This window comes from Phoenix dactylifera, chromosome 2 (genome assembly GCF_051530095.1).
Source record: "Phoenix dactylifera cultivar Ajwa chromosome 2, Ajwa_hap1_PhDact_Kaust_v1.1, whole genome shotgun sequence".
NCBI classification, from domain to species: domain Eukaryota; kingdom Viridiplantae; phylum Streptophyta; class Magnoliopsida; order Arecales; family Arecaceae; genus Phoenix; species Phoenix dactylifera.
The window spans coordinates 37,580,589-37,607,510 of record NC_143191.1 but is presented as its reverse complement, the minus strand read 5'-3'; the positions used below and the strand labels follow the sequence as shown (position 1 = coordinate 37,607,510).

At 37.3% G+C, this 26,922-nt stretch overlaps 1 protein-coding gene across 4 annotated transcripts; it reads right to left on the bottom strand.

The window, feature by feature from the left end:
* Window positions 1–25,967, bottom strand: EMB3011 (RNA helicase family protein). Of its 4 annotated transcripts, none has more exons than XM_039128303.3 (19): window positions 25,762–25,967; window positions 25,397–25,547; window positions 23,141–23,196; window positions 22,848–22,980; window positions 20,241–20,471; window positions 18,275–18,351; window positions 16,720–16,918; window positions 16,429–16,611; window positions 16,156–16,283; window positions 13,476–13,579; window positions 12,835–12,943; window positions 8,373–8,550; window positions 7,474–7,703; window positions 7,204–7,383; window positions 5,950–6,021; window positions 5,689–5,865; window positions 4,658–4,719; window positions 1,886–2,038; window positions 1–1,776 (listed from the first exon to the last, which is right to left on the bottom strand). In XM_039128303.3, the coding sequence occupies exons 3-19, from the start codon at window positions 23,144–23,146 to the stop codon at window positions 177–179; spliced, it is 3,822 nt and encodes a 1,273-aa protein (XP_038984231.1). In that variant the 5' UTR covers window positions 23,147–23,196; window positions 25,397–25,547; window positions 25,762–25,967; the 3' UTR covers window positions 1–176. The 4 variants fall into 4 exon arrangements, with proteins under 4 accessions (XP_038984231.1, XP_088572399.1, XP_017696922.1 ...); XM_088716273.2 differs by lacking the exon at window positions 25,762–25,967 and adding an exon at window positions 25,663–25,679; XM_017841433.5 differs by lacking the exon at window positions 25,397–25,547.
* Window positions 25,968–26,922: the final 955 nt, after the last annotated feature.

The window sequence follows — 26,922 nt, the reverse complement described above, 5'->3', positions numbered from 1 at the left end:
TAAAACAAAAAATAGTATGTATATTGAAGACGGCCTTTAAAACTTGGGGAAAAAGGCAACGGTGATTCTAGTGTAGTCTCATAAAGAAACAATATGACAATGTACAGATGTATTATCGTCCAACTAATTTTCATATCGTACAGGAGAAAGGCAGCACTTTGACTGCAAAAACTTGTCTATAATCCCATTTTTTTGGGTCTCAGATAAGTGGAAGAACCCTGCCGCAAGCCTGGCATTACAACTTGCTGCTGTTGCCTTGCCCTTTTCTCCTTCTCTCTCTCCTTGCTTGTCCTCTCCATTTCAGCTTGCTCCTTCCTCAGATTTTCCATCTCCTCCTCCATGGCTGTCTTCTCTTCCTTCTGCTTCTTTTTGTGCTCGAGCATGGATGTATCCGACTCCTTAACAGAGAAAAACATGGGCCCCAACTCTGCCAGCCACTGAGGCTCAACTGCGGTCGCACATTGCATGTACTCTTTTGTTGTCAGTATGAGTTCATGATAAACCACATAGTCTGGAGTATATCCAAGTCCATATAGCGCACTGCTGGGATGCAGATGGCAAGGCATTCCATTCCGGCAATTGACATACTCACCAATGCCTTTTAGCCTGGCAGAATTGTGGAAATATGCAGAACAGATTGCCTTCCTCACCACATCCCAATCCATCCCACATGAAGTCACAGGAATTTTCAAGGACTTGAGTATGTCTAGTAGCTGGGACCGAACTTCTCTGGCCTTCCGAAGCCCTTTCACATGCAAGAAGTGATCATTGCACCAGTCCCCACGATACTGGTTTGCTTTCCACTGCTGGTAAACATTTAAAAGAGTCAGGTGGTCAGATTCTGGGACAAAGAATTTCTCCCTTGCTGCATCACTCTCTTCTGCTCGGTCCTTTGGTCGAAAGAAAACCGATGGTACCGAGAGCATAGACACGATTATCAACACTTCGTTTATGCATCCAAGCTGCTCTCCCATCAACAACATTTTGGCAAGAGGCGGATCTAAAGGGAACTCAACCATTTTCCAGCCTATGTCTGTAAGACCACCCACATTATTCAATGCACCCAACACCCAGAGCTGATACATGGAATTCAGAATGTTCTCTTGCGGAGGAGGGTCCATAAAGTCAAAATCCAAGAGATTTTCAATTTTTAAGGACTTGAGCAACAAAACCACATTCCCCAGATTAGTTCTCTGGATCTCAGGCACAGGGTTGGGGAGCAACTCATTTTGGTATGCTGTCTCTGTGTACAACCGATAGCATGTCCCGGGGCCTGTCCTCCCTGCTCGTCCAGCCCGCTGGTCAGCAGCTGCTCGGCTGACTGGAAACACTTGAAGAGCATCCATACCCATCCTAGGATTGTAGACCTTCATCTTACCATACCCTGTGTCTATGACATAGAAGATACCATCCACTGTAAGTGATGTCTCAGCAATGTTGGTTGCAACAATGCATTTGCGAGCCCCATCTTCAGCTTTCTGAAAAATCTTTGCTTGCAGGTCAGCTGGCAGCTGAGAGTAGATAGGCAGTATGAGAAGCTTGGGGACTGCCCTGCTTGTGGATGCAGTCAGCTGCTCCATACGTTCGGCAAGAGCATAGCAGGTTGCTTCAATCTCATCCTGTCCTGTCATGAAAATGAGGATGTCACCAGGAGCACTGGTGATGTGGATAGTCATCACCTGCTTCACTGCAGCTTCTACATAGTCTTCACAAGGTGTTTTGCTATACAAGATGTTCACAGGAAATGTCCTCCCAGGAATGTGGAAAATTGGCACGCTGCAACAAGAACAGTTAGAAATCAGGATGATGTGCTAACAAGGAGCTGAAAGTCCAAAAAAACAAGGGGGAAAGAAAAGGTATGCAAACAGCTGCACAATCATCTCACCTTCCAAAGAAATTGGAGAACTTTTGAGCATTTAATGTCGCAGACGTCACAATGAGCTTGAAGTCACGTCTCCGAGCAACCACCTTTTTTAGTATGCCGAACAACACATCAGTACTTAGCGATCTCTCATGTGCTTCATCCATGATAACAACTCTGCAAAAGAAATTATGCTCGTCAGGAAAGCCCAACTTCAGAACCATCAATCTTAAAATTTTGCTCATCAAAATCTTTGAAGTCCAAAGTCATTTCTATTTTGCAGTGGTGGGAACACAAAGAACAAATCCTCAAGTGAAATCATATATCATAGAGTAAATTATTCTTTTAATCCAATCTATAACAACCAGAAGAGCTGACACTCCCAAGCTCTTTTTGGGGGGACTGTCATGTAGAAGACTCTTAGTTTCAAGCTTGGAAGCATGGAAACTTCAAAAAACATGCCATGTGCATATTGCATCTGTATAGGATACTGATACTCAAATACTTCTCGGATATGTCCAATACTTGTGCAAAGTATCTTATTTTTAAAAATTTAAAAAATACTCTAGATACTCCTCGGAGACTCCAAAATATTCCACAATACCTCCAAAAATGAGGGAGAGAGTGTCATCTTTCCTTTTTTAATGATAAATGGTCAATATTGTAGTCTATGATTTTAACATTAAAAAATGAAGTATGAATTGCGGTCTATAGATTTGAATGAAGACTAGATGATAGGCTTGCAAAGTTGATACTGTCATATAAGGTATGGGCAACGTTAAGTCAATAGCCTATTATGCTTTATGAGTGCTTTTTTAGATACAAAAGTATATTATATGCATGCGTATATATGCATTTATACATACATGTATGTATGTACAGAAAATGTATATACATTAGCATATCCTAGCCATACCATATCTTATTTTTTCAAGGTTTGCCATAACAGCATGTCATTATCATGTCATATATGTAACCCATATCCATGTCCATGCTTCACAAGCTTGAAGCGATGGGCACTAAAAAAAAATTATAATTATATCCGGCAACTATTCAACATAAGTAAACCTAACTGCACCCAAGGATTCACTAAGCAATTTACGCATCAATATGGTTCAAATCCACCAAGGGATAGGTAATGTGTATTACGTGTTTACAGATACCTAGTGTGCATGTGAGGTTGTGTGCATGTGTATGCCTATTACAAAGTAAAGCTAGAATTTTTTTGAGAGTATTTGGCCCCAAATGTTTCATAATAAAAACTAACAATTGCCCTCTCAATCTGAAAATTGACACCATTCATCATGATCTACAATGTCTAAAATGCTTAGAAACTAAAAATTATTTGACTTGGAGGTCTTTTACCTATGAATAAGAAGGGCAATGGTAATAATATGGTTGAAATACAATTTGAAAATTCAAAGTACTGATCTTTTTTTTTGGCGAATACACCGTTAATATTGATCTAGACATGCAAACAAAATCCAATTATTTTAGACGCTTCTAAACTATGAAGCAAATCAAAGCATGGTACTGTACTAACAAAATTGCACATTTGTGTGCATCTGATGTACAAGTACTCAAAACTACATGATTTTTGGTTTCTAGCCAATTTAAATCTTCCAGATTATTATCAATGATGTTGATTTTCATGTTAAGCAATCATTAATTTTCATCATGAAGCATTTGGGACCAGTACTCCCAAAAGCACTCTAAGCCTACTATGTATATGTGTATGCGTGTATTTATATACACACATATAGGTCCAGGTTACAATGAATGTTAAATCTTTGGTTAAAAAATTAAAAATTCAGCACCAATTCCATTCCTTTCAAATTGGAGATCCATATTGTTATCATGATCTATAGCATAAAAATGCCTAGATACCAAGTGGGTGTAAATTAAACAACATGATACCCTCTTTCATTATAATCTAAGTAATGAAATTTATTAATTTACAATCTATACATGTGTTATGTATAGCATGAGAAATAACGTTGCTTGTCAATTTAAATGACCTGTCATTTATGCTAGCAGAGTAACACAACAACGAGCACTGTTCATTTTTGTACATTGATGCCTAGGTTAAGATCTCCAGAAATATTGTTTATTTTAACATCTAGGCATTTTTTATTTCAGTCATTGGTCGTGGAAACCATCGTATGCCAAATTTGTAAATTCAAAAATTGTTTAAAGATTTTTCAGATTTTCTTTGTTTGTGGTGTTTCCAAATGTGAATGAGAGATCTCTCAGGGATGGTAAATCTAAGTGGAGAACTGGAACTTCTTTATTGCCCAACATTTCATCATAATATATCACTAAGTCGAGACTTTCAAATTATTGTTTAACTCTTATCTCTAAACTAAATGGAATGATAATTAATTCTAAGAACTCCAATAAACAGGGAATTAAAAGACTAAAACTTCTGCTTGTTCACACTACTTAGCATTCATCTGGAAGTCCAGATCTGAGTTTAGGGCAAATATGTGCATGCAATATAAAGAATAAACCAAGCTGTTTTATGTTTCGGATGAACAATACCAAAGAAACATAAGAAAATCAAGTGCCAAGAGTCAGAAGCATGAAATTCTCAGATTTTAGTTTCTAGGCCAGACTGATAACCTCATTCCAGCCCCAAATGGGTGATGTAGAGAAAAGCACCAATAGCAAATCAACTGGATAAGGATATGAGATATACTTGTGTAAGTTATGATTATCTAGAAAGAGCACAGCAGTGAAATCAATTCCCACAGGAATTGCAGAGGGGGAAAAAAGAAAAAAGAGTCTGAATGATACCGATATTTGTCAAGGTCAGAGTCCTTCAATGTTTCACGCAGAAGTACTCCATCTGTCATATACTGCAAAATTTTGATGTAAGGATCCTTCTCAGAATATATAAGATATGTTGACAGATAAAAACACAAACTAATCATACTCATCATCTAACTGAGAATCAGTTGCAAGAAAACATCATGAGAAGAGACAGTATCTATGATCAAAATAAATTGATAAGTCAATTTCTTTCAAAATATCACAAGGAAAACTAAGCGAAACTTAGCATTTCATAGCCCTATCTTCAAACATGATAAAGGTTAAGTGATGGAAAAAAACATATCTAAATGTTCACCTGCTCAAAACTGCTAATTGAAGTATAGTAATATTGCCTCCCAATGTATGCATTAAGCAAGATGATATTCAACCAGCAAATATGCTGAAACTTACTAGCAATATGAGATTAGAAAAAAGAAAGGCTATTACCCAGTTATGATCCCGGCAACCTAGGATCTAGACCTGACCTCTGACATTTTTTGGCAGAGAATAGGTGCCCCCAGATCTGAACCTGCGCCATTGCACTTATCAGCCCAGGCCTTCTACCATTGCTTCAGCCTTCTACCTTAAGAAAGATGATGTTCAACCAGCAAATATGCTGAATCTTGCTAGCACATATGAGATTAAAAAAGTAAGGCCATTACCCAGTTATGATCCTGGCTAGGATCCTGGGAGCGGCGGATTGGGTAGACCTAACCCTTGACATTTTTTGGCACAAAATAGCTGCCCCCAGACTTGAACTTGCGCCATTGCGCTTGTCAGCCCAACCCTTCTACCATTGCACCAAGAAATTTTTGCCCCTTGAGGAGTACTAGTAAATATGAGATAAGACTACATGATATACTAATTAAGAAGTTCCAAAGCAAAAACAATGATATAGTTGTTTGTTGAATAGACAACTAAATACAAACATGAGATTAGTCAAAAAAACAAAAAGTAACAAACTTTCACCTTTATTATAGTATTTGGACCAGTAACAAAAGGTAACAAACTTTCACCTTTATTATAGTATTTGGACCAGTAACATCCTCAAAGCGAATTGCGTAGCCAACTTTATCACCTAACTCTGTCTCCATCTCCTCGCTGACTCGTTTTGCAACACTCATGGCTGCTACACGTCTAGGTTGTGTACAACCAATAATGCCAGTAATAGTATATCCATCTTCATTAAGAAACTGAAAGGTAATTTTTGAGATCAGATGAAGGTTCACTTTATTGCTCCATAGACTCACAATTTAATAAAGAAGCACCGAATTAACCTGTGTCAGTTGTGTTGTCTTTCCAGAACCAGTTTCTCCAACAACAACAATCACCTGATTTTCACGGACTACCTATATATTCGTACAATATAGAGTAAGCAATTAATATTAGGTAATTATGTAAATCCTGATAAGCAAATTAACACGCAATATCAAATTCTGGTCATCCGGATATAAGCAATTTTGACTATCGGACAAAATAAAAACGCAATTAAGCATTTATCAGTTAAGTACTTTCATGAAACATGATAAGAAAATCAACACAGTATCACTTCTGGTCACCCATATATAAGCAACTTTGATGGTCGCACAATATCTTTAGATAAATTCAGAACTGGAGAAAATTTTGATTTAATATAAATGTGAGAAAAAAGAAGGGAATAAAAAAAGAAGCATAAATAAACATTAGAACACAAAAGAAAAGAAAACTTTAGTAAAGGAGAGGCATCAAGTTAAGCTGTCAATTCGTTCCCACAAAAGTTGCTGCATATTGTATTCCACAACCAAGACAGAAAAGAGTGGTTGGGACTGCACAGACAACATGCACTACAAAAAGTTTCATGATATGTTCAATCCTATGAGATCCGCAAATGAAAAAGTGGTAAATGATCTATCTACATGCAAAATAGAAAGACTACATCTCATGATTCAAAGCTTTCCATAGGACCATATTGGAGCAGTTTGTAACTTGTTAAATCCTTCTACTAGATACATGTTATAGAGAAATAGAACCTAAAAGATGCTTGCATACTACATTGGAACTTTAAATAAACTTGACCATGATATGGTGCATGCAAGAGAGCAAAGTGAAGGTACTCCTCACAAAATAGCACTGTGAATTTAATGTTTTTACACTCTGAGAAATTTCCTACCTGGAGTTTTTCTTTTTCTAATCTTTATTATAAACACTCAAGGACAACATGTATGATTTAGGTACATTACATAGACCAAACAGGGCTCAGGGTGATTGGGAATAATCGGCAGGATTAAGTTAACTAAGCAGATAAAAATCCTCCTCTATTTCACTATCCTCTCATGTCATGAAGTTGTTTGATGGGCTCATAGATTACATGTTATCCTCACAAATAATAACATTAATGTCACTTTCTCCAATTTTACTTAATGAAGATGCATTATTATCAGAAAATAGAAAAGAAGAATCAAAAGAATAAAAGCAAAACATTCTTGTGAAAGCAGAAAACTCTTAGGCACTTGGAGAGTGAAAATGAAAGAACTTGGGCAAGAAATACAGACCTGCAACAATTCCTCACGGACAGAATATATTGGGAGATACTGTCTTTGCTGTGAAAGAGATTTTGACTTGGCAAAATCACTGACTGCTTCACCCTTGCTTTTCATGTGCTGTGCAAACTTTGCATCCTCCTTAAAATCAACTTCTCCCTCATCTCCTACAACTGCAGTATCTGCATCAACCTGACATCGAAGCATTATTAGACATGTAAAGAAAGCAAGTAAAATAATGGTAGATCAGTAAAAGCATCAGCTGTTATTCAGTATATGGACCTGCTCAGCTGTCTTCTGAACCCCTAATATGTCACCAAGTTTTGATCCAGCTAGCTCCCAAAATCGTTGGCGTGACTTGTTCATACTCTGTTTTTCATGAATCTCTCTAACTAAAACAGAGCCTTTGCGTGCAATTATAGCCATGTCTGATGTGGGATCTTTTATAGGCATCACAGGTTCAGCCTGCTTTGTATATACCACCCTCCCGTCCAAGAAAGGAGGCTTTGTATCTGTAACAAAAAAGAACTGGCAGTGAAGGACAGAGGTTTGATGGCATCTCTAACTCCAATAGTGCATAATCATAATAAACCATGAATAATGCATTCAGCTGGCAATGAATTGAAAGCAGATAAATAAACAGTACATAAAATCTCAGTATACTAAAAACATAGACTCATATCTTGAAACCATTTTGCAAATGGAACTAGAGCACTAAGAATTATGGTCAGTTCAAAATGAATTCTGCAGCCAATAATCTGTTCTATTTAAGACACAGATGCAAAACAATTTCGATATTTATTAAAAACTTTCAGCTGAAATAACTAATCACACTACTCCACGTTGCTAAATCTGACAGCTTTGCTATTTGCATACTGGATTTATTAAAGTTGAAACTTTGAATAAAACTCAATTAGGAACTTTTCCAGCCAGACTTAATGGAAGTAGCAATTTGTTTGGGCATTCAGTAATTCAGTTTGCCAATCTTAAAAAGCCTTCCTCCTACTGTTTGAGGAAAGTCTTCTTTTTTTTGTGGGGGGGAGGGGGGGGGGGGGGGTGCTTTCATGACTACCAAGAGCTATACGTTCTGTCAATGCAAATAACAATGAACAGTTCTGCACAAAAAGATCATAGAATAATTCTAATATATAATAAAGAACTACATAAAACCTTGAACATACCATGAACCAGAAGAATAACTTTGCGCTCATCCTCATCCTCAAACTCTGTCTGCACCTCTGTTCCTCTAACAGCTCCAGATCTCAAAAGCTGTCTGTCTTCCCACTGAGCATTATCGGAAGTTAACTGTGATAACTTTTTGCTCTGGGAAAGTGTCATCAGAGTTCCATCCTTGCGAGTCTACAATCAACAGATAAAGATAAATTTAAGTTACAAAGAGCAAAAAGTTATGGATGCTTGTGAACAAGATGTTGCGGAGAAACTCAATGCCAAAAGCAGCCTCGTAAAAATGAACAATTAAGCATGTCCTTGTAAAGCTATGTCCTTAACACGTGAAACATATATCTCTCTTAAAGTCAGATAATATGCTACCATTTACATGAGGAAAGGCCTTGCAACCTGACTAAGAAATCAAGATTAATAACAGCCACATAGATAACAGCATACAAGCAGATCACAATCACAAGGCATATATTTCACATCCCTTCAAAAAGCAATAACTTAAGCTTAAATCCACTAACTATCGTTCTCATCAGATAAGTACAAAATGATAAACTGAAAACAATCAGGTATTTAAGAGTTCTCCTGAATGTTATATTCAATGGTCTACTAGTAAGTAATGCAAGGCAAAGATCTTCTATTCCACAACAATTAGCAAAAAAGCTTTTCGAATTGTTCTGGATCGTTTTTGCAAAGCCTATTTGGACAATCTGATTTCTCATGTACTCAAAAAAAGTAATCGAGCATTTAACGTTCCTTACCAGTCTTCCTAAATAAAAATCAAATCGTTTCATACAAAACCTTTCTGCCTTCAAGGTTTATCCATGAGGCATGCTTCATGTGCAATGGAACGGAATCCCATGACCGCACAATTACAACGCATTAGCATCACAAGTGGTATGGAGCATAGCAATTCGCAAGGGCTATTGGCAGTGGTGGAGCCAGACTTTTCAATGAGGGATGAATAATGTGAACTAAATTGCCCACTTAAACCAACAATTTGAATTACCTTTTTGCAGAGAAAATAATTTGAATACTTCAAATCTGATATCAAACACATCGTTATGGTCTCTAATAGTAGAGACAAACCATATGCCAAATAAATGCTGTGCATAATGACCTCTGATCTGCTAGAAAGCAAATGGTTTTTATGTTAGATCTCTTCTAATTAATAGTTCATGTATAGATTACATGAATTAAGTGCAAGTTTAGGAGACTAATTATAGTCATCGAGTCCTTATTCTAATACATTTGCAAAGAAAAAAAAATAGCACTACATCACAAATTAATATATTGAGCTCCAAATAGAGAGAAATTGAATGAGAGAGGAAATCATATTGAAATATAAGAGAAAGACTGGAATGTCATATCATATGCAGTTGCTGTTCAAATTAACCCTTTCGGTAAGTGGAGCATCCAACAGAGAATGTTTAGAGAAGTAATGGTTTATTTGCCACCAAAGCCATCTCCCCATCTTCATCTTTCTTCTCTTCAGAAATTTGGGTTTTCCTTTTTTTCCTTTTATTGAAAGGATGCTTGCACAAAATTTTCAAATAAGGTTTGAGAAATTAACATGACAAGTTCTTGCCCATAAGGAAGAAAACCATGCTCCAAAGAAGAGTCATTCATAGCTGGGATAATGGAGTTTAGATTGGTTTTAATTTGGTCCTCCCATTACAAGACTTACCATAGACTCCCTCCTCCCAAGCACATCATAATTGGCAGCAATTTTGAAAGGGGTTATTTTCTTGTTATCATGGAAACCCCACTCAAGAAATGCCTAATTTTTTTTAGGGCAGGAAGATTTCATAACTCTCCAATGCAAGAACCTATGTATTCGATAAATCCCCAAACTTCAGGAGGGGTAGTTGGCACCTCTCGCCCTTCCTTCAAGTCCCCCAAAGGCTGTTGGGCCCTCTTCCAAAACCAACAGGGCATGAATCATGGTCACCATGTTCACAGGCAGCAGTCAACTAAACTACTTCACTTCTCCAGAACAAACAAAATGTGTATATCATATTGTCCCAACACAAATAGCAAATGTCTCATGAAAAGCATAATCTAATCTAAGCCATGCACACTTCAATAGAAGAGAACTAGCCACGGTTGTTCACTCTTCATCAAGAACATCATAGTGTCACAAAAAGGCATTAGTTCAAGAATACATATCCTTCGTATAATGCCAACTTTGAAAACTGCACTCACTTCAGAGACCAAATAGAGGTCAACATCTCTCTGAACATCAGCCCATCAGACTTGTATGAAAAAAGAAAACAAATATTCAGCTGTTTTGGCAGTTTCTACAATCCAAGTCCCCTCAAATTAGTTGTCTTCCTTCCAAATCAAGGTCTATAATTTCAGAGAAATCCAATCAGTTTTGCCAAAATGGATAAATTTCAGCTGAGATCGATATGAAACTAGCCAAAAATTTTGGTATTCGTCAATTTCGATCAATTTAGGCTGATTTCCAGCATTGCAGCCAGAACCAATGAAAACTGCTGATTTCATTATTAATTTTTTTGTTTAATAGGTCAATATGTTTAATGTTTTACAAAATTCTTCAATACAATGCAATCACATGTTTATCTAAGTATCTAATATTCTAGTCTGTGTTATTTTCATCTGAGTTTTGTTATCATGGTGGGTAAAATAAAATCCTGAAATGTAAGTTATAAACAACATCGATGCATGTAGCAACAGTAGAAAGATACATGAGCATGTCTGGAAGCTTTTATTATTTTGGAGAATTATATTTGTAATCAATTTCATACTCCTGTGTACTTGTCTTGTAGCATATGCTTGACTGAGTGATAGTTGATATTTTAATCAATGGATTAGCATATTCATGTGATATATTTAGCCTAACCTTCAATATAGTTTGATTTCTATTTTGATCCAAAACTCTATAACTTAGAAGAGAAACTGCCAGAACCGAAATTCTACTTGAGGGATCAAAACTGAACTCTAAAGCATCGATTCAAACCAAAGCCCAGCATGACCAGGACCCTTTTCCAAAATGAAAATATCATACAACTTCCCTATCCCAAATTCCCCTACCATATATGTCATCCCAAATCTAAGCTCATTGATGAGCACGAGATCAACAAATTTCATTCCAAGTTCCACCCACAAGCTTAGGATGTTACTTAGAACCCCCCCCCCCCCCCCCAAAACCAAACATATAGTTATGCATAGCTGCTGTGAATAATATCCTCTAATTCTAGAAAACCCCTCCCCCCCAACCAAACACAGTTATGCATAGCTGCTGTGAATAATATCCTCTAATTCTAGAAGCTTACTTTAAGAGAAACCTTACTAGAATTTGTTTCAATTTGTTTTCTGGTTATTGGCATGCCTACAAGAAATATGCAATTCTACTTCGTCTGTGCATCCAGTCTAAACTCTTTGCAACTAAAAGGTAATATTGGATGGGTGTTGCTTGGCAGCATAAGTTTATATCCTGTCAATTTATAGGGCTGTATCCCCTAACCCACTAATTGGTCATTTAAAATACATGGCAAAAGCCCCACTTTAACCTCACTGCCTTTGGCTTGAAACAGAACACCAACATATGCAAGATCGAAAAGGTTGACAGCAAATAACTAACCAACCCCAAGGTGTCTTGTTTCACGATAATAGACACGAAACTTGGTTGTGAATGCAGCATCCATAGATGAATGCAGTGTCTTGTTTCACAATAATAGATATGACTCCAGGTTGTGGCCAGTCATTTAAGATTACCCTAGACTCCTAGAGGCAAGCACTTGTATCCCTTAATATTTGATGTTCTAAAGTTTAAGGTTAACTTATTAATACTTTTTATTCTTTACAAGTGAATTTTATTTACATAAAAGATAAGGAAATCATTTAAATATCTAAATAATGGTAAATAACACAGTAACTGTTAAACTACGGTCTGTCTTAGCAAGGTATCAAAACCGAATGATTTGTCAAAGGAAGCTTAAACACATCAAGAATTCAGGATGAGCAATAGTGGGAAGAAGACTATGGTGTGGGTCCATTACTCAACTAGAAGGTTCCTGCTATAGAGGTCTAGGTTCAAGGTTAAGGCACAGAAGGACTAACAGGTTAAATAAGATGGGGATAAGAGATGCTGCTCTCACTGGATCAAATTAAATGGGTTGAATCATTTGCATTGAACCATTCAACATTGTGTGTACAATTCACCCAACATCCACTTGGATTTAGCAAAATGCAGTTATCTGTATGTAAATCAACTCATGGATTAATTTCCATGGCACAATAAATAAAATGGAAGTAATCCTGGATATATATATATAAATATAAATATATATAAAATTGTAATACAGTATCTTTATCCAGCAGTAGTAGGTGTGAAATGACAATAGCAGTATCTTTATCAGTTAGTTTTCACCAGGCAATTTAGTTAGAACTACTAAAAAAACACGGAAGCATACTTCAATGAAAAAAGGCAACTATTACCAATTTCTTTGCCAACTCCGCCTCTTTCTTCTGGTAAGAAGTGTCATTTCCAAGAAAGAATGATGAGCTATCAGTGTCAAACATTGTGTTGTGTTCTTCTCTGTCATACCTGAAGAATTGCCAACATTAACAACAAAAAGAAAAAAAAATAGGTTGTTAAAGAAGGAAGTCAAATCTTACAAATTGATTCATACTGAATCAGAGAGATAGGGGGCACTTTTGCAACTTCTATAAGCAACATAATTCCATGTTGCCAACTGAAACCTCCCTAAAAGCCATAGGAAACGGAAGGCATTTGTAGTTGGTTCAGATAATCAGAGCATGCGATGATTTGCTTAATTTAGATTTCAAACTGTCCAAATATAATCTAAAACTGTCCAAATAGACATAGGAAATGATTTTTTTCCAACCCAAGTTAACTACTTCTAAGGAGTATTTACTATCAGTTTTTGACATCAACAATGAACCTCAAGTTTTGTGCGTTAAAACATGTAAATGGGATATGATGTAAATGGGTTGTTTGAAAAGCCTATAACAAAGTTGTCATCAGTGCAAATAACAGTTTGTTTCAAGCATTTCAGTCTACTGGGAAATTTATAAAAGTTCCTTTTTATTCTAAAGATGAAAAGTTTGCCAGGTACCATGCACGATCAGCATTATAATCCATTTCTTGACGCATCTCCTCAGTGATCTCATAATCTCTGTAAGAGTCTTGATCTACAGAGTCTCGATCAGCGCCATGGCCCTGATAAGGCAGACAGAGAAAGCATCATAATGAAAAATTAGTGCATGCAATGGTCATGTAAATGAATGAGTAAATAAATAAAGCATATTTAACAGAATTAGAAAGTAAAGTCATATTCAATAGAAATTCAAATATAAAATTACATGATGAGATGAAAATAGGAATATCAAAGCAGAAAATTTTACATTATAATCATGATGCAATAAAGGCCATATAAATTGATCTTTCATTAACTTGCTGAAATTTTGGACTCTGTCCACTGGTTTTTTGTAAAGTACTATTCTAATATTACAACATATAAAGAACACACAAATTATTCTAGGAATGTAAATACATACCAGAGATTGAGATATTTAATAATATACAAAGCATCAAAAATGCAGGTCTTTGATTGGGATATGATAACTTATCTAGAAGAAGAAATATTAACAGTTTACCCTAAGTGAATATTGAGATCGTAAATCCCATGCCAAAACTATGCAAATGTGATAGTGCACAACAGCCCGCATATATAAGAAAAATAATGTGATCTTGCCCTCCCACACCCAAGCAGACTTTTCTCCCGGTCTTAATCAGTTGACCAGCCCAGTTGTTGTAAGGAAGATAAGCGATGTCTGATCTCTAATGCCAGTCTAGAAATTGGCTACTGGTGTTACTTCATGGGAACTTCTACTTCTCCCTATTTCCTGATCTCACATGTTGTGGCATGTGTACTGGCACATTAGGGCATGCCCATTAGGAGGGAACTTTTTTGTTCAAGGATACTAGAGGAGTTAAAAATTTGTTCTGTTGGACCTGGCTTAAGAGCTGGTATCAGCCCAGCATAGACCAGCATGACTGGAATTTGAAGCCATGTCCATGAAACAAGTTATTTCACGCCAATGTGCATAATAAGCTTTCCAAATGGCATATAGGCAAAATATTTCTCCTTGTGGCTCCAAACTCTAAAATCTCACTCTTGAACCAGCATCTGCCTCCTAACATTTCAGATCTCCTGAATCAATCATCTGATAATGCTAAGATATTCCATCATGACCAACCTTAGTTCAATTTAAGTTACATTGTTTGTATGCCTGCTTTTGTTATGCCTCCATGTATCATGTGCTTTCCAAAACTCAACCAAATGCAAATTGTTGTTTTCTAGCCCGATGATATCAAGCCTCGGAGTTACTACCAAACTCTGAATCTTTCGCTTTCTTTTCCTTTTTTAGTCAAAGCAGCATTTCTTTTCATTCGCCGATAACTAAAAAAACTTTAAACAAAACCCTCAACCTGCTTCCATTAGAACTTCATTCCACAACCGGGGGGAAGTGGAGCACCATTATACTTTATCACGGAAGGCAGAGGATTTTTGGTAACCTATCAAGATGGCATGAGAATTGTCCGCCCTACACTCATCTCCCGAGTATACGATTCAACAAGAATTACATCCGGCAAAATACCCGCTAGTACCCGTAACCTAACAGATAACATACATTCATTTTAGGGATTGGTGAATTAAAGAATAGACAGACATCTACTAGCATTCGACATGGCAGTATGCTCTGCTCTCTCACGACCTCTACTCTAATCATATAAAAGCCCCTACGTAAGATGAAAAGGCAAGCACTAAAATGAGAAAGGAACAAGTGACGCAACACGACTTCGGTTCACACGTCAAACTTCTTTGAAAGGTGTCAGCAGGTGCACGACGCCGAAGCTTGGCATGTTCGCTCACTAGCCCGAGTACTCGCCTACTTAAGAGTCTTTGCCCTTAGAAAAAAAAAGTGTCCACCCCTGCTTCAAAACTATAGAGTGTGTGCCCTTCGTTTGCTAGTCGCCAAAGACGAGAGCTTTGCCTTTGGAAGTGCCAGTAGCATAAAGTGACCGAGCTAGCTGAGCCCCTCTGAATTAGTTAAAGGCTTTGATGATTCAAAGTGAATATTAAGGAAAGGAGAGTGAGGGGAAGAGGGTGCAGAACTCGGCCCAATCATCCAATTCGCTCCAACAGGCAAACATGGTTCAGTACTCAAAGCAGCTTCGTCACTTTTATGTACCCATTGAATGGCACTCTAGAACCTACACTTGGCATCAATTAAATATGAAAGCTTTGCTATCATTGAAAAATATGCACTTCGTAGAGATACCTCAATTTAATTTAAAGTGGTGATGATACTATCACCACCTTCATCAAGGGATTTGTATATGTGATCATAAGGTTGAATGAATGGTTGGAATTAGAAAATTTTCAACTATAGAGACAAGAAGAGCCATCACAGGTCGTAAAGAGTTGAAAGATACAAAATTACTTTCTACTGGAATAGATTCCACATTGTGCTTCTCCTTGAGGTGGATGCTTCTCTTCATCATCTCTTACTTCTTTGTTTTGTTTAACTATTATATCATTACCTGTGATTTATAAATAGTTAAACTAACCCTTAAACAAAAAAAACTTCCACAAGCCCTCAATCCCACGAGTATTGCTCCATGGAAATTAGCTCTCCATGATGCCTGATATTCCTTTATCCTGTAGTCTTAATCTTGTTCCTTTGATGCAAATAATACTTAATACGAAAATGCAAGGCTTAAAATAATACCTCAGAACTTGCTGAAAGAGAAAAAGTAGGCATATGTGATTTTCCACTTTGACGTGAGTCTGAAGATTTCTTTGAGCCAGCAGCACGTATAGGGATTGGAGAAGGAGAGATACTGTCCCATGGAGAAGCTGTACACCAAGTTGCCATTAGTTTCATTCAAATCTTTGACAATAAAAGATAAGGGAAAAGTAGAGGATGTTCCCCAAGAATAGGAGGAGAAGAAGAAGAAAGTTAAATAGAAACAAATTTGTCATCCAGCAAATTCACTATTACCTGCAGAACGAGGTGTGAAGCCACCCAACAATGGAGAAACTAAGCGTGCATCAGGGGATGCCCCTGCCAACATAGGAGATGGTGAAGGACGCAGGTCCCTACGAGACATAGAATAACTATCTCGACTATCTCGACGTGGAGTATCTTCCCATTCCCACCTCCCATCATCCCAATCAGATCTAACTGCAAGTTACAAGCAGAATAACTACATCGCCAAGAAGCACTATAAATAGCAAAATCAATACTTAATTATGCAGTGGGAAACATAATAAATGGTGAAAGGCAAAGAACCAGGTGTTCTTGAAACATGTTCATGCCGATTCCTTTTCCTTGCACGATCTGTAGCATCCTTCTGCTGATGGCTGGGTCTCCCCTTCTCATCTTTTCTTTTGAAATACCCTCTATCACTATGATATCTATGCTTGTTGTTTTCCTCATCATAATCAGGACTATAGGACTGAAAACTCCGGGAACTTCTGGGAGTGGAGGCCTTCAGATAAAACAAAAAGGCTATAAGCTGCTTGATCACCTCCAATAAGAATGGTCATCTAGGACCTCCAGAAGACTTAATTTATTTTTTAAACTAAAATAGTGACATGTCACAAATTTTCTTGTGCATTTTACTTATACTAAATTCTTAAGAACAAAGTTCCAGCAAACAAGAAATATTTTCTTAACGCCTTTTTACAAACACAAAAAAACATATACGGACTGCATATAGTTATACATATAAACTAGCCCAAAGTAAATAATGTTTCCCATCCCCTCAAATGTACAGAAGCACTTAACCTTCTTTCCTAATCACTACAGCTCCTGATACTTTGTACAATGAATAAAATCCTAAAATTTTAAGAGGATTAGTTAGATTTGAATCATATAAACATACAACCAATATTGTGATTTCGTAAGATTAAATGATATTATTGCCCAGTCCATAAGTTTCTTGAGTACATAAAGCAAATATATCCTGAATCTTAAAGAGGATTAAATTAATTCAAATCATGTAACGGTATTGGATTTACCCGTGCTACAGCTTGAAACTAAAAATCATAATAACAGTGAAGATCCTATAGATCTGGAAGGAAAGAAATCACTTGGGGGAAATATGGGAGTAAGTACAATAAAGCAAAGATTTATGTATCCAATGATGGAACCAAAAAAGAGACAAGGGAAAAATGAAAGAAAAAGAAGGTGAGAAGAAAAAGAAGGGGACAGAGAGAGGGCGCAGAGTCATGAACTCAACGTTTGGACAATGTCATGAAACTTTAAACATAGTACAGATCAACATGTAATATTTACAATCTGACCCTTTTGTGATGGAATGAAAGCATCCAACTATTGTAATTTTAAAATGAAACCACACAGGTAATTTCTATTGGTTAGTATGGATTTCTGAGAAAAATCCACAAGCCTGTTGCTTTATATAGGAACAGAACTGCCCAAGAACTGCAATATATTTAAGTGCACATTAATTATTCCTTTACATAACATAAATATATACATTACATATATATAAATAGATTAATAAGAACATTCGAACTTTTTGAACGTCTATGTCAGTTGACGCTTGACAACAGAGCTTTCTGAAATCCTGTTTCCACAACTCCCTTTGTATGGGATAGTTGCTATACTGTATATTGGTAGAAGACAAAACCAGATCATATTAAATAAGACAAGATTTCTACTTGTGAGAAAAACAGAACTTAAATAGAAATATTCTATTTGATACCGGATGTTTCTCATAAATGGCTATAACATTCATAGTATGCAACAAATAGAAAGAGTTGAAACTGCAAAAGGACAAGTAACTGATAGGAACAACTCAACTGATGGAACAAGGAATTACCTCACGGTGTGGAGTTTCGTTTGCTCGCTGTCTGCGAGAAGTATATCCTCCTTCACCTTCATGTGTTACAGTAGATTCTGAGCAATACATATTCATCTCAGAACATCATTGCTCATCAATTATAAATATGGAGTAAGAAACTCCAACATTAACAGAAATATAGAATTATCAAATCAAAAGAACTTAGCACTATTTAAAAAATGCTACATCTATAATATAAACTATTTAAAAAATGCTACATCTATATAAAAAAAATTTACACACAGAATAGAATAACATTAACAAAAAGCTACGAGAGAACATTGCAAGAAGATATTGTATCATATGCTCTCATTCCTCAGTCTGAACTTTTGCAGATTGAGCTTTTCTTAACTGCCTGCATTGTCTACCTTCCTCTATTTGCCAATCTACTTCAAGCACAACCATAACCATATAAATACCTAAACCCATCTCTCTCTTTGATTCTTATTATCTAATATCAACCAACAATGATCCCTGCTAATCAAAATGGTGTGAGAAAGTGCAATGAAAACCAATATACAAAAAGTCAAGGAAAACAAGGACCAGTTTGGTTCGAGAACGGAAGAAAAACTCCATAGTTTATTCCTCCATGTTCCATCAAGAGCAGCTAAATTTGCTTACTCCAGCCTATCTTTCCAATAACCAAATCCATTCCTTTCCATGTATAAAATAATCTTTTAAATCCCCCTAACCATCCCAACACATCCTCACCTAGATAGAGAAACTACAGGAACAAACAGAAATAACAGTTATGGAGGAAAAATGTTGTCTATTTCTTATCGCAGAATTAACTAATTTCAAACCAAACTAGGCAATAAGATCACCAAGATATAGAGCAGAGAAAGTCTATAAGCTGTTGGCATCCTTGTTCAGCACCATCATAATAGACCTGATGGCCCATGTTGGTTCAAAGAAATCTCGATGACAGTAGTCAGTTGTTCCTTAGTTATAACGCCTTTATTTTAAGTACTTAGAGTCTTCCTATCAACTACACAGGACCCAACCTAATCATATCTGAAACTAAACTAAATGGGACTCTTAATTGTGTAACTTGGGGCCTGAGCAATGGCTGGTCAAAGGAAATGAATATATTCCTTTCTCATTCATTTCAGTTCATGGGTAACTTGATAGAGATCAACATATTCTTCAACTTTCCTCAAGACTTGTGTATGCATATCATATGAATCATTATTCGGTACTTTACAAACTCACCTGAATATATATATATATTTAATCTATTTCAACGATTGCATTGTCATGCTTTAAATAACCCTGCTTACTAAATCTGATTTAGCAGAATATAAAATCATTGCTTACTGGTTCTTATGTTCCTTTTGCATTCTTAAACTCATATCTGAGCACAATCTAGCATTCCCTTAACAAAAAAAGTATAATCTTTATGAGCTGGGTTTTCTTGACAGCAACCAGAGACTTGATGAATCTTACTAGACCATTTAAGAAGAACAATGAAAATTCGAATCTGCAAGTCCTCTACATTAGGTTTGCATCCAGACAAGAGAACTAGACAAGTGTACGCAAGACAATTTCACCTATTCAAAAATCAATATATTCGGAAAAAAAAAAATCCAAAACTTCCAACAAGCAAGTACAGAAATAATTGAGATATGACACACAAAATAATGAACCCCTACAATCCCCTGATGACTGACAGAACCCTCTTCACCTATCATCTAATGTCGATAACTCAGTTACATGCAGCTCAAGAAGGAATGAACTGTCTCAGATGCTTATATGTATATATATTGCACTAAAGATGTCGTCTTACTGCTATCTGTTGTATTTGGAAATCAAATTATTGACATGATTTAGAAAATATGACATTGGTATCAAGATGATTTAGAAAATTTGATATTAGTATTAGTATGATGCAGTAACTAATAGGCAAGACTTTAGTCAACGGAAGGTTAGGCTAAAGACCGCTAACCCGAGCATGATTTCTCTTCAGCACCAGTTCCACGGTAGCGACGAGAAGCACGACCGCTTTCACCACGAGGTGAACCACTTGTAGAATCTTCTATTATAGAAGAACCAGACTTCTCGACGATCACGTCTTCATCCATATCTATAGAACTAATGGCCGAAATTTGTCTTTCGGCAGGAACTTTAAAGCCATCACCTTTTGATCCTCTTTTCGCACAGGCAAGCATATCCAAACCTGTTTACATCACAATGTCTGCATTATAACAGCTCTGAAGCATGGATAGGCATGCTAGATGAATCACAGCCCACTGTATTTGTGCATATATTTGTGTTTGTGTATTTGCATGCATCTGCTATTATACACACATGTACAATACATATGTGTGGGTGAGTAGAATAGACTATCAGACTCAGCAGATACTGCTGGAATACGATGCTTCAGAGTGTAAGCTAGAGTCAAAAAGCAAAAGTAAAGTTCAGCTAGAAATACCAAGTTAATATTGATGCTGAAAACAATGGTTTACAATACAAGAAGGTTTAGCATCAGTTGATTTACTTCGAATGCTTTGGGTCACTCTTTATCAGCTGAAACTCAACAATCAAATTTTGGTCCTATTGGTTGTTGCTGGTAGGCTACACGGCACCTAAAGAGTAATTTGATCTACTGGAGTATGTTTCCTGTATTTCTTGGAAGATCACCTATATTTATCAGAAGCAAATAAGTTCCTTATATCTAACAGCACATATTTTTATCTTCGTCCAGTCTTTTCAAGCACATGGTGAGCTTGGAAGATCACTTCTAAGTACTAATATAGTCTCCACCAACATAACCACCAAGTGGAGTAGACTACACTAAAGTCAGTCTCCTAACGGCCAACATAATGACCAAGTGGCCTTCTAGTCAAGCCCCCATCTCGCCCAAAATAGCCTCACAAATAAATTCCATGCCAACTTAGAAGGGTCAGCATCAAGTTGAGTGCTTATCTCAATGACACCCTCAACTTGAATGGACCACACTTTCATTAATTAACCAGAACTGAAATGATGGAATCAGGTCCATGGAACTGCTAATTTAATTCATAAATTATATAGGAATCCCTAAGATCACATTGGTTTTAACTCATATCTAGACAGACCTGCTAGCTTTAGAAAAAAGTCGTAGAACCTAAGGACTTCAGAAAATAAGTTTGTTGTATGACTATAACTCTCTATACATGACCAATCTGTAGAAAACTAACAAGATCAAAATATAACCTAGTTTACACTTCCATTTTGCAATGGACATTGGAGGCATTGTATTTTTATAGACTATCTCAGATGTATCAATAATTAACTATAAGTTAAAATTTCTGTCTGATTTTATTTATCATCTGCCCTTTAGCCCTTTTAGGTCTTATAACACAGTAATTTCTAAAGTGCATACCCAATGCAACTTCTTCAAAATAAGGAGTTCGAAACAAATACATAGGAGAAAAGCTTCAGAGTTAAAACCAAAAAACTACACCTATTAGCTTAAAGCGAGAACAGGTTGGAAAGAGCAGAGACCAGGACAAAAAATAGTAGCATAGAACTAGCTGCATAAGCTTGGGCTACTTAAACATGGTATTGACAACCAATATTCGATGAGTGGGTGGCACGGGAAAGCATATGCCAATGCACGTGTTGCCATGTTTTATATGATTACAAGATCTGAAGCAGTCAGGGACAACTGAAAGAAGAATCTCGCTATTAAGTTCTAAATTTTAGCATGAAACATGAAAACATGCATCTAGAAGCTTGTTCTACAAAAAATAATATCTGGGAGCCGTTGCTAAAAAGTAAACATGCAACAATATAACTCAGTAAAATCAAGTTACTAAAAAAGGAATTCTTAAAAATAATTTTTTCGACATGTTTGGATCAAATAATCATCATATATCACCATTCATTGGATTAATGGCCAACACACTTGCAATATGTGACAGGTGGTGCTAACCAAGACAGGGCAATAATGAATTGATGCAAGATCTTCCACAGTTGCATGCATCTACCTTTATTTTGTAAAGCCATGGCACAGTTATATCACTATAAATGGTAAGATGTACGATGAAAATGTAAGCCATTACTGACGAAATAGAAAAAGAAACTGATAATATTGACATATGGTACAAAAAACATAGGAGGGTCTCATAAGAAGAGGGGTTGTAATATGGAGAAGGATTTGTATTGAAGGATTGGAAAATAGAAGGGCCAAACCAAAGATTTGAAAATGCATATATTAAAAAGAATAGGAACCCTTTATAGAAATTAATATGGAGAAGGATTCTTGCAAAGGACAAGGACCGTTGATTATAGTTATGGAGATCAAAAAAAGAACTTCATCAGTAACGATATAATATTATAAATTGCAGATGTTTCATGTTGCTTGGTTGCCAAAGGTTATTATTGGCACATTTCATGCCAAATAGAGATTGATTTCCTGCAGTAAACAATCAAACAAAGAAAGAAAACAATAGGTTCTAAACGCAACACCCAATATTAGTGGAAAAGAATCAGGAATCCAGGATACACTCACATACACAAATAACAACAACAACAACAATAAATATTAATAAGCATCATGAAAGCATACCTAAAGTTGATTTTCTCTCGGGAGGTCTATATAGTAACTTGTCCTTGCTAGGCACACAGAGCCCTCCCTTAATGCCTGTATCAGGTTCCAAGACATCATTTGTTCTATTCAGGTCAACAACTTTCCCCTCTCCCTGCATTGAACATCAAACAAGATGCAAGAAAACTCAGTGTAAAAGATGGCAGCTATTTGACACCAAAATAACAAAAGAATGAGAAGTAAAAAGAAGATAAGCTTGTTACTAAAAAACAAAAGAAAGAAAAGAAAAGGCAATATCAAGATGAAGAGCTCACCTCCATTGTTACCTCCAGTTATGCACCAACTATCTACAAGCTATATGTGATACGATCTACAACACAGAAAGTGCAATTAGACAGAAAGCTTACAGAGCCGAAACAGCAAGGGAAAAATCACCACATGCCAATCCTTTAACAAACAAAAATCAGCTTTCTTCCATCTTTTTTGTGTCAAAGGAAATCACAGTAATCCCAAGAAAACCAAAAGAATTAACAGAAAGACATAGTTTTAAGATGACAATTTCAATAACTTACCGCACTGAAATGATTGCAAATTATCTGTGTCAAAGTGAGGGACACTATAAAAATTTCAAGAAACCCAAAAAGAAATCACCAGAAAGATACTTGCTTTAAGATGATGCTATTTAATTGCCAACATTTATCTCGAGCTTAAAAGATTGCACAAATTTTTAGAAAGCCCTAAAGAAAGTTAATTGCAAATATCAGCATGTCAGTAGAACCCCATTGATCCCCAATTCTAAAATCAAGAAATCGCCAAATGAGAAAAAGAGAAGGAGGAGAGACAGGGGCGGCCCAATGCATTTGGAGGCCTAAGGCAAACTCACTAAGGAGGGGCCTTTTTTTTTTTTTTTTTGAAATGATGAAAGAATTTTTGAAGACTTCCTCTTGTTGACAGGAATCTATGCTTAGTTACGTATCACAGATTCTTTTTTTCTAAACCTTGTTTACTATGCTTCAATCTTGAATAAGAATTAGTATATCTTTACACCCTTACGGGTTCATTACTGTATTTGCTCATTGTGTGCGAACAATATCACACTGTTTTCATCTCATCTCAGCTCACTGCTTGGTATCCTAGTTTATCCAGTGATCCACTATCAAAATTAGTCTAAGAGAGAGCCAATACCTTCTTCCTTGCTTCAGCTCATATCCTAAGCTCAGTATTGAATAAAATCTACTAAATTCTCAAAGCAAACTTTTCTTGTGCAACTTGAATATTTTTTCTCTAACCTGTTTGAGTTTGGAAACATCCAACAATGCCAGCGTCCGTCAATTCTCATGATCGTACTACTTAAAATGTCTAATCCAAGGCCCCACATAGCATATGTGCTTGAGACTCTACAATTGCCCCAGCATGGAACTGATAGTCTGTGTTACCTTTCATGATCGAACTGCAACCACACATTTTTTGTATTCCATTTTCCACCATTCTCCTCCTTATCCTCTCTGCTTCTTCCCATTTTTCTGAAGCAGCATAAATATTCGATAGCACTACATATTGTGCATCATTAGTGGATCCAGCACTAGAATTCATGGTTCCAATCTCATTCCTCTCAAGCATTTCATCGAATAACTTTCGAGCAACAGCGGGCTGATGACATTTACAGTACACAGACAAATGTGGTAGTCATTCTGTTGATACCAATGAGCATAGACAGGCAAATCAAAAAATATATTGTGGTATGCAGTTACAAGATTCATAATCATATGTTGTTACAAGACATACACAACCTAAAGACATATAGTTGCATATAGTGGGTGAATAGGTGTCAGATCAAATTTGTTGGAGTTGTGACAGGGGACTACCAAATGGGAAAGACTCAAAAATCATAGAATGAGGTCATCTGACAATCAAAGAAGTAAAAACAGTGCCATCTCGCCGATGCTCAAAATCCATTTGGAATCTAGAAAATGTCTGATTTTTGCAATTGGTTAAACAAAAGATTGAAAAACCCCAAATGTATGACCAGCCTTTAGAATGCTCGCATCGAGAGCAACCGTAAAGAACCATCGGAATCTAAACTGGGGCTCCATGATGAGTTCAGTAACCAGCTGAAAAAGAAAAAAGAAGGCGAAACCCACCTGAACAGCTAAAAAGATCTCTCTTTTCCACCATTTTTACATTTAAATGCAAGCTATAAATGAGAAAGCGAAGGAAAAAAACACTAAAAAAAACCATTTCCCCCCAGCGATTTTCTTGTATAAATTGCAAATTATCAACAGGAAACCAGGTAAATCTGTTCAAAAAGATAGTATTTTGATACGGTTTCGGCAACAATAGACCCAGAACGGACAACAAACAGCGATAAAACTCAAGTCCAAACTCAAATCTGCCCCTCCGCTTCTCAAAACCCGCAAACACAGGAAACCCAGCACCATCCAAGAAACAAAAATGATCTATACAGCACGATTATTGCCCTCTAAGGCTCTAAATCACATGGATGAGCGAAAAATCCATTTTTGAGGGATTCTGGAAGGAAAGAGGAAGAAGAGGAGGAGAAGAAGGCTCACCCAAAAATCGTAGGCAATGGAGGTGTGATCACTTGACAGCTATTCCTCAGCTCTCAGCTATTTCTCACCTCATCCCAGCCGTAAACGTATCCCAAATCCCTTGTCCCCACTCCACAGCGGCGTAGTTCAGGCTTTTGGGGCGGGGCCGGCCCTGAGGAGAGAGGGGCGGAGGAGGAAAGGAAAGAAAACCAACTCTAATGGACAGGGCGAACGAAGAAGAGAAATGGATAAAGGGGAAGGAACTAGAAGTTCAACTAGATAATTACCGTAAATTTAGTCCCGCCTGAATTGTTGAAATAAAATTCTTGAAATAAGCTTCAGAAATAAAGAAAGAAACAAATTATGCTAGAATAAAACCTAAATACCTAACCAGAAACGATGCCGCGGGATTTCCCAAGGAAAAGGGATTGGAGAAGTTCCGAGAATGGAGCTCCCTTCGCCGACCGAAGCTGCCGGAGAAGAGATGACGACGTCTTCGTTCCCCTCCCAAACGTCGCGAAGACGGCCAAGAAGGGAATGCTGGAGTCGGTGATCCAGGAGGCGATCGCAAATAGAGAGGGAGGGCTATTTGCAGGGAGGCTATGCCAGTGTGGGTTTTAGGCTAACTCGGACGCCGAAGGTTGACCTGAACCGAGTCCAAATTAGCCAAGGCGCATCGGATTGTAAGTTCTGTGACAAGGGCGGGTCGACTCGGTTGAACCGACCCTAGTCCCAACCCGGAATCTATTAAACCCAACTCATCCACTTGCCTCAGTGGTTCAATGTCCAGGTCACTGGACTCCGTACCAATAGGAGAAGTCCGTCTGTTTTGAAATGATACTTAAAATGGATGGTTCGGTGACCAAAAGTACCGGTTTAAAAGCTGAGTTTTTTAACAAAATAAATCAAAATACGTTATTATTTTTTCCTTATTTCCTATGAGTACGCCTGCTGCTTAGGGGTGGCAAAATATGATCCGACCCGCCAATCCGATCCGTGTTCGACCCGCCATAAACAGATTTGGGTTTGGCTTAAATAGGTTTGGAAATTAAACAGGTTGACTCGTTTAACCTGTTTATTAATTGGGTCGGATACAGATTTTAAATTTCTGACCCGTTTAACCCATATAACCTGTTTAATTGTTGGGCTGATAGATAAGGGCCAGCTCAACTCCCTGCCTCGGCCCACTTTCACCGCCTTGGCCCAACTCCCTGCTTCGGCCCGCTTTCACCGCGAGGTTGATTGGATCATAAAAGGCGTTGCTGAGGCATTACTTCTCCTTAGGTTTAGTCGTTTAGGGTTTGTGTCTTTGTGAGCGCCACCCGAGCTCTATTCCCTCAGTCCCTCTCCCCTCTACTTGTTTCCTCTCCTCCGGACCCCCGCCTCTGCCCTCTCCTCTCCCTTGCCGATTCCTTCCGCCTCCTCGTCGACGGCGACCGCGGCAGCTCGATGAGTTCCTGGGATGTCGCTTCCGCCTTCTTGGGGCGTTTCGTCGTCTCGCGACTCGCCGGCGGATGGTGACTGCTTTGTCTTCTCCACGGCGACGG

Excerpts from the sequence above, each read along its gene's own strand:
- EMB3011 (XM_039128303.3), bottom strand. Across the intron at positions 6,022-7,203 it reads TCCGTGAGGAATTGTTGCAG|GTAGTCCGTGAAAATCAGGT; the intron begins GTCTGTATTTCT and ends ACGAATATATAG. Across the intron at positions 5,866-5,949 it reads AGACAACACAACTGACACAG|TTTCTTAATGAAGATGGATA; the intron begins GTTAATTCGGTG and ends ATTACCTTTCAG.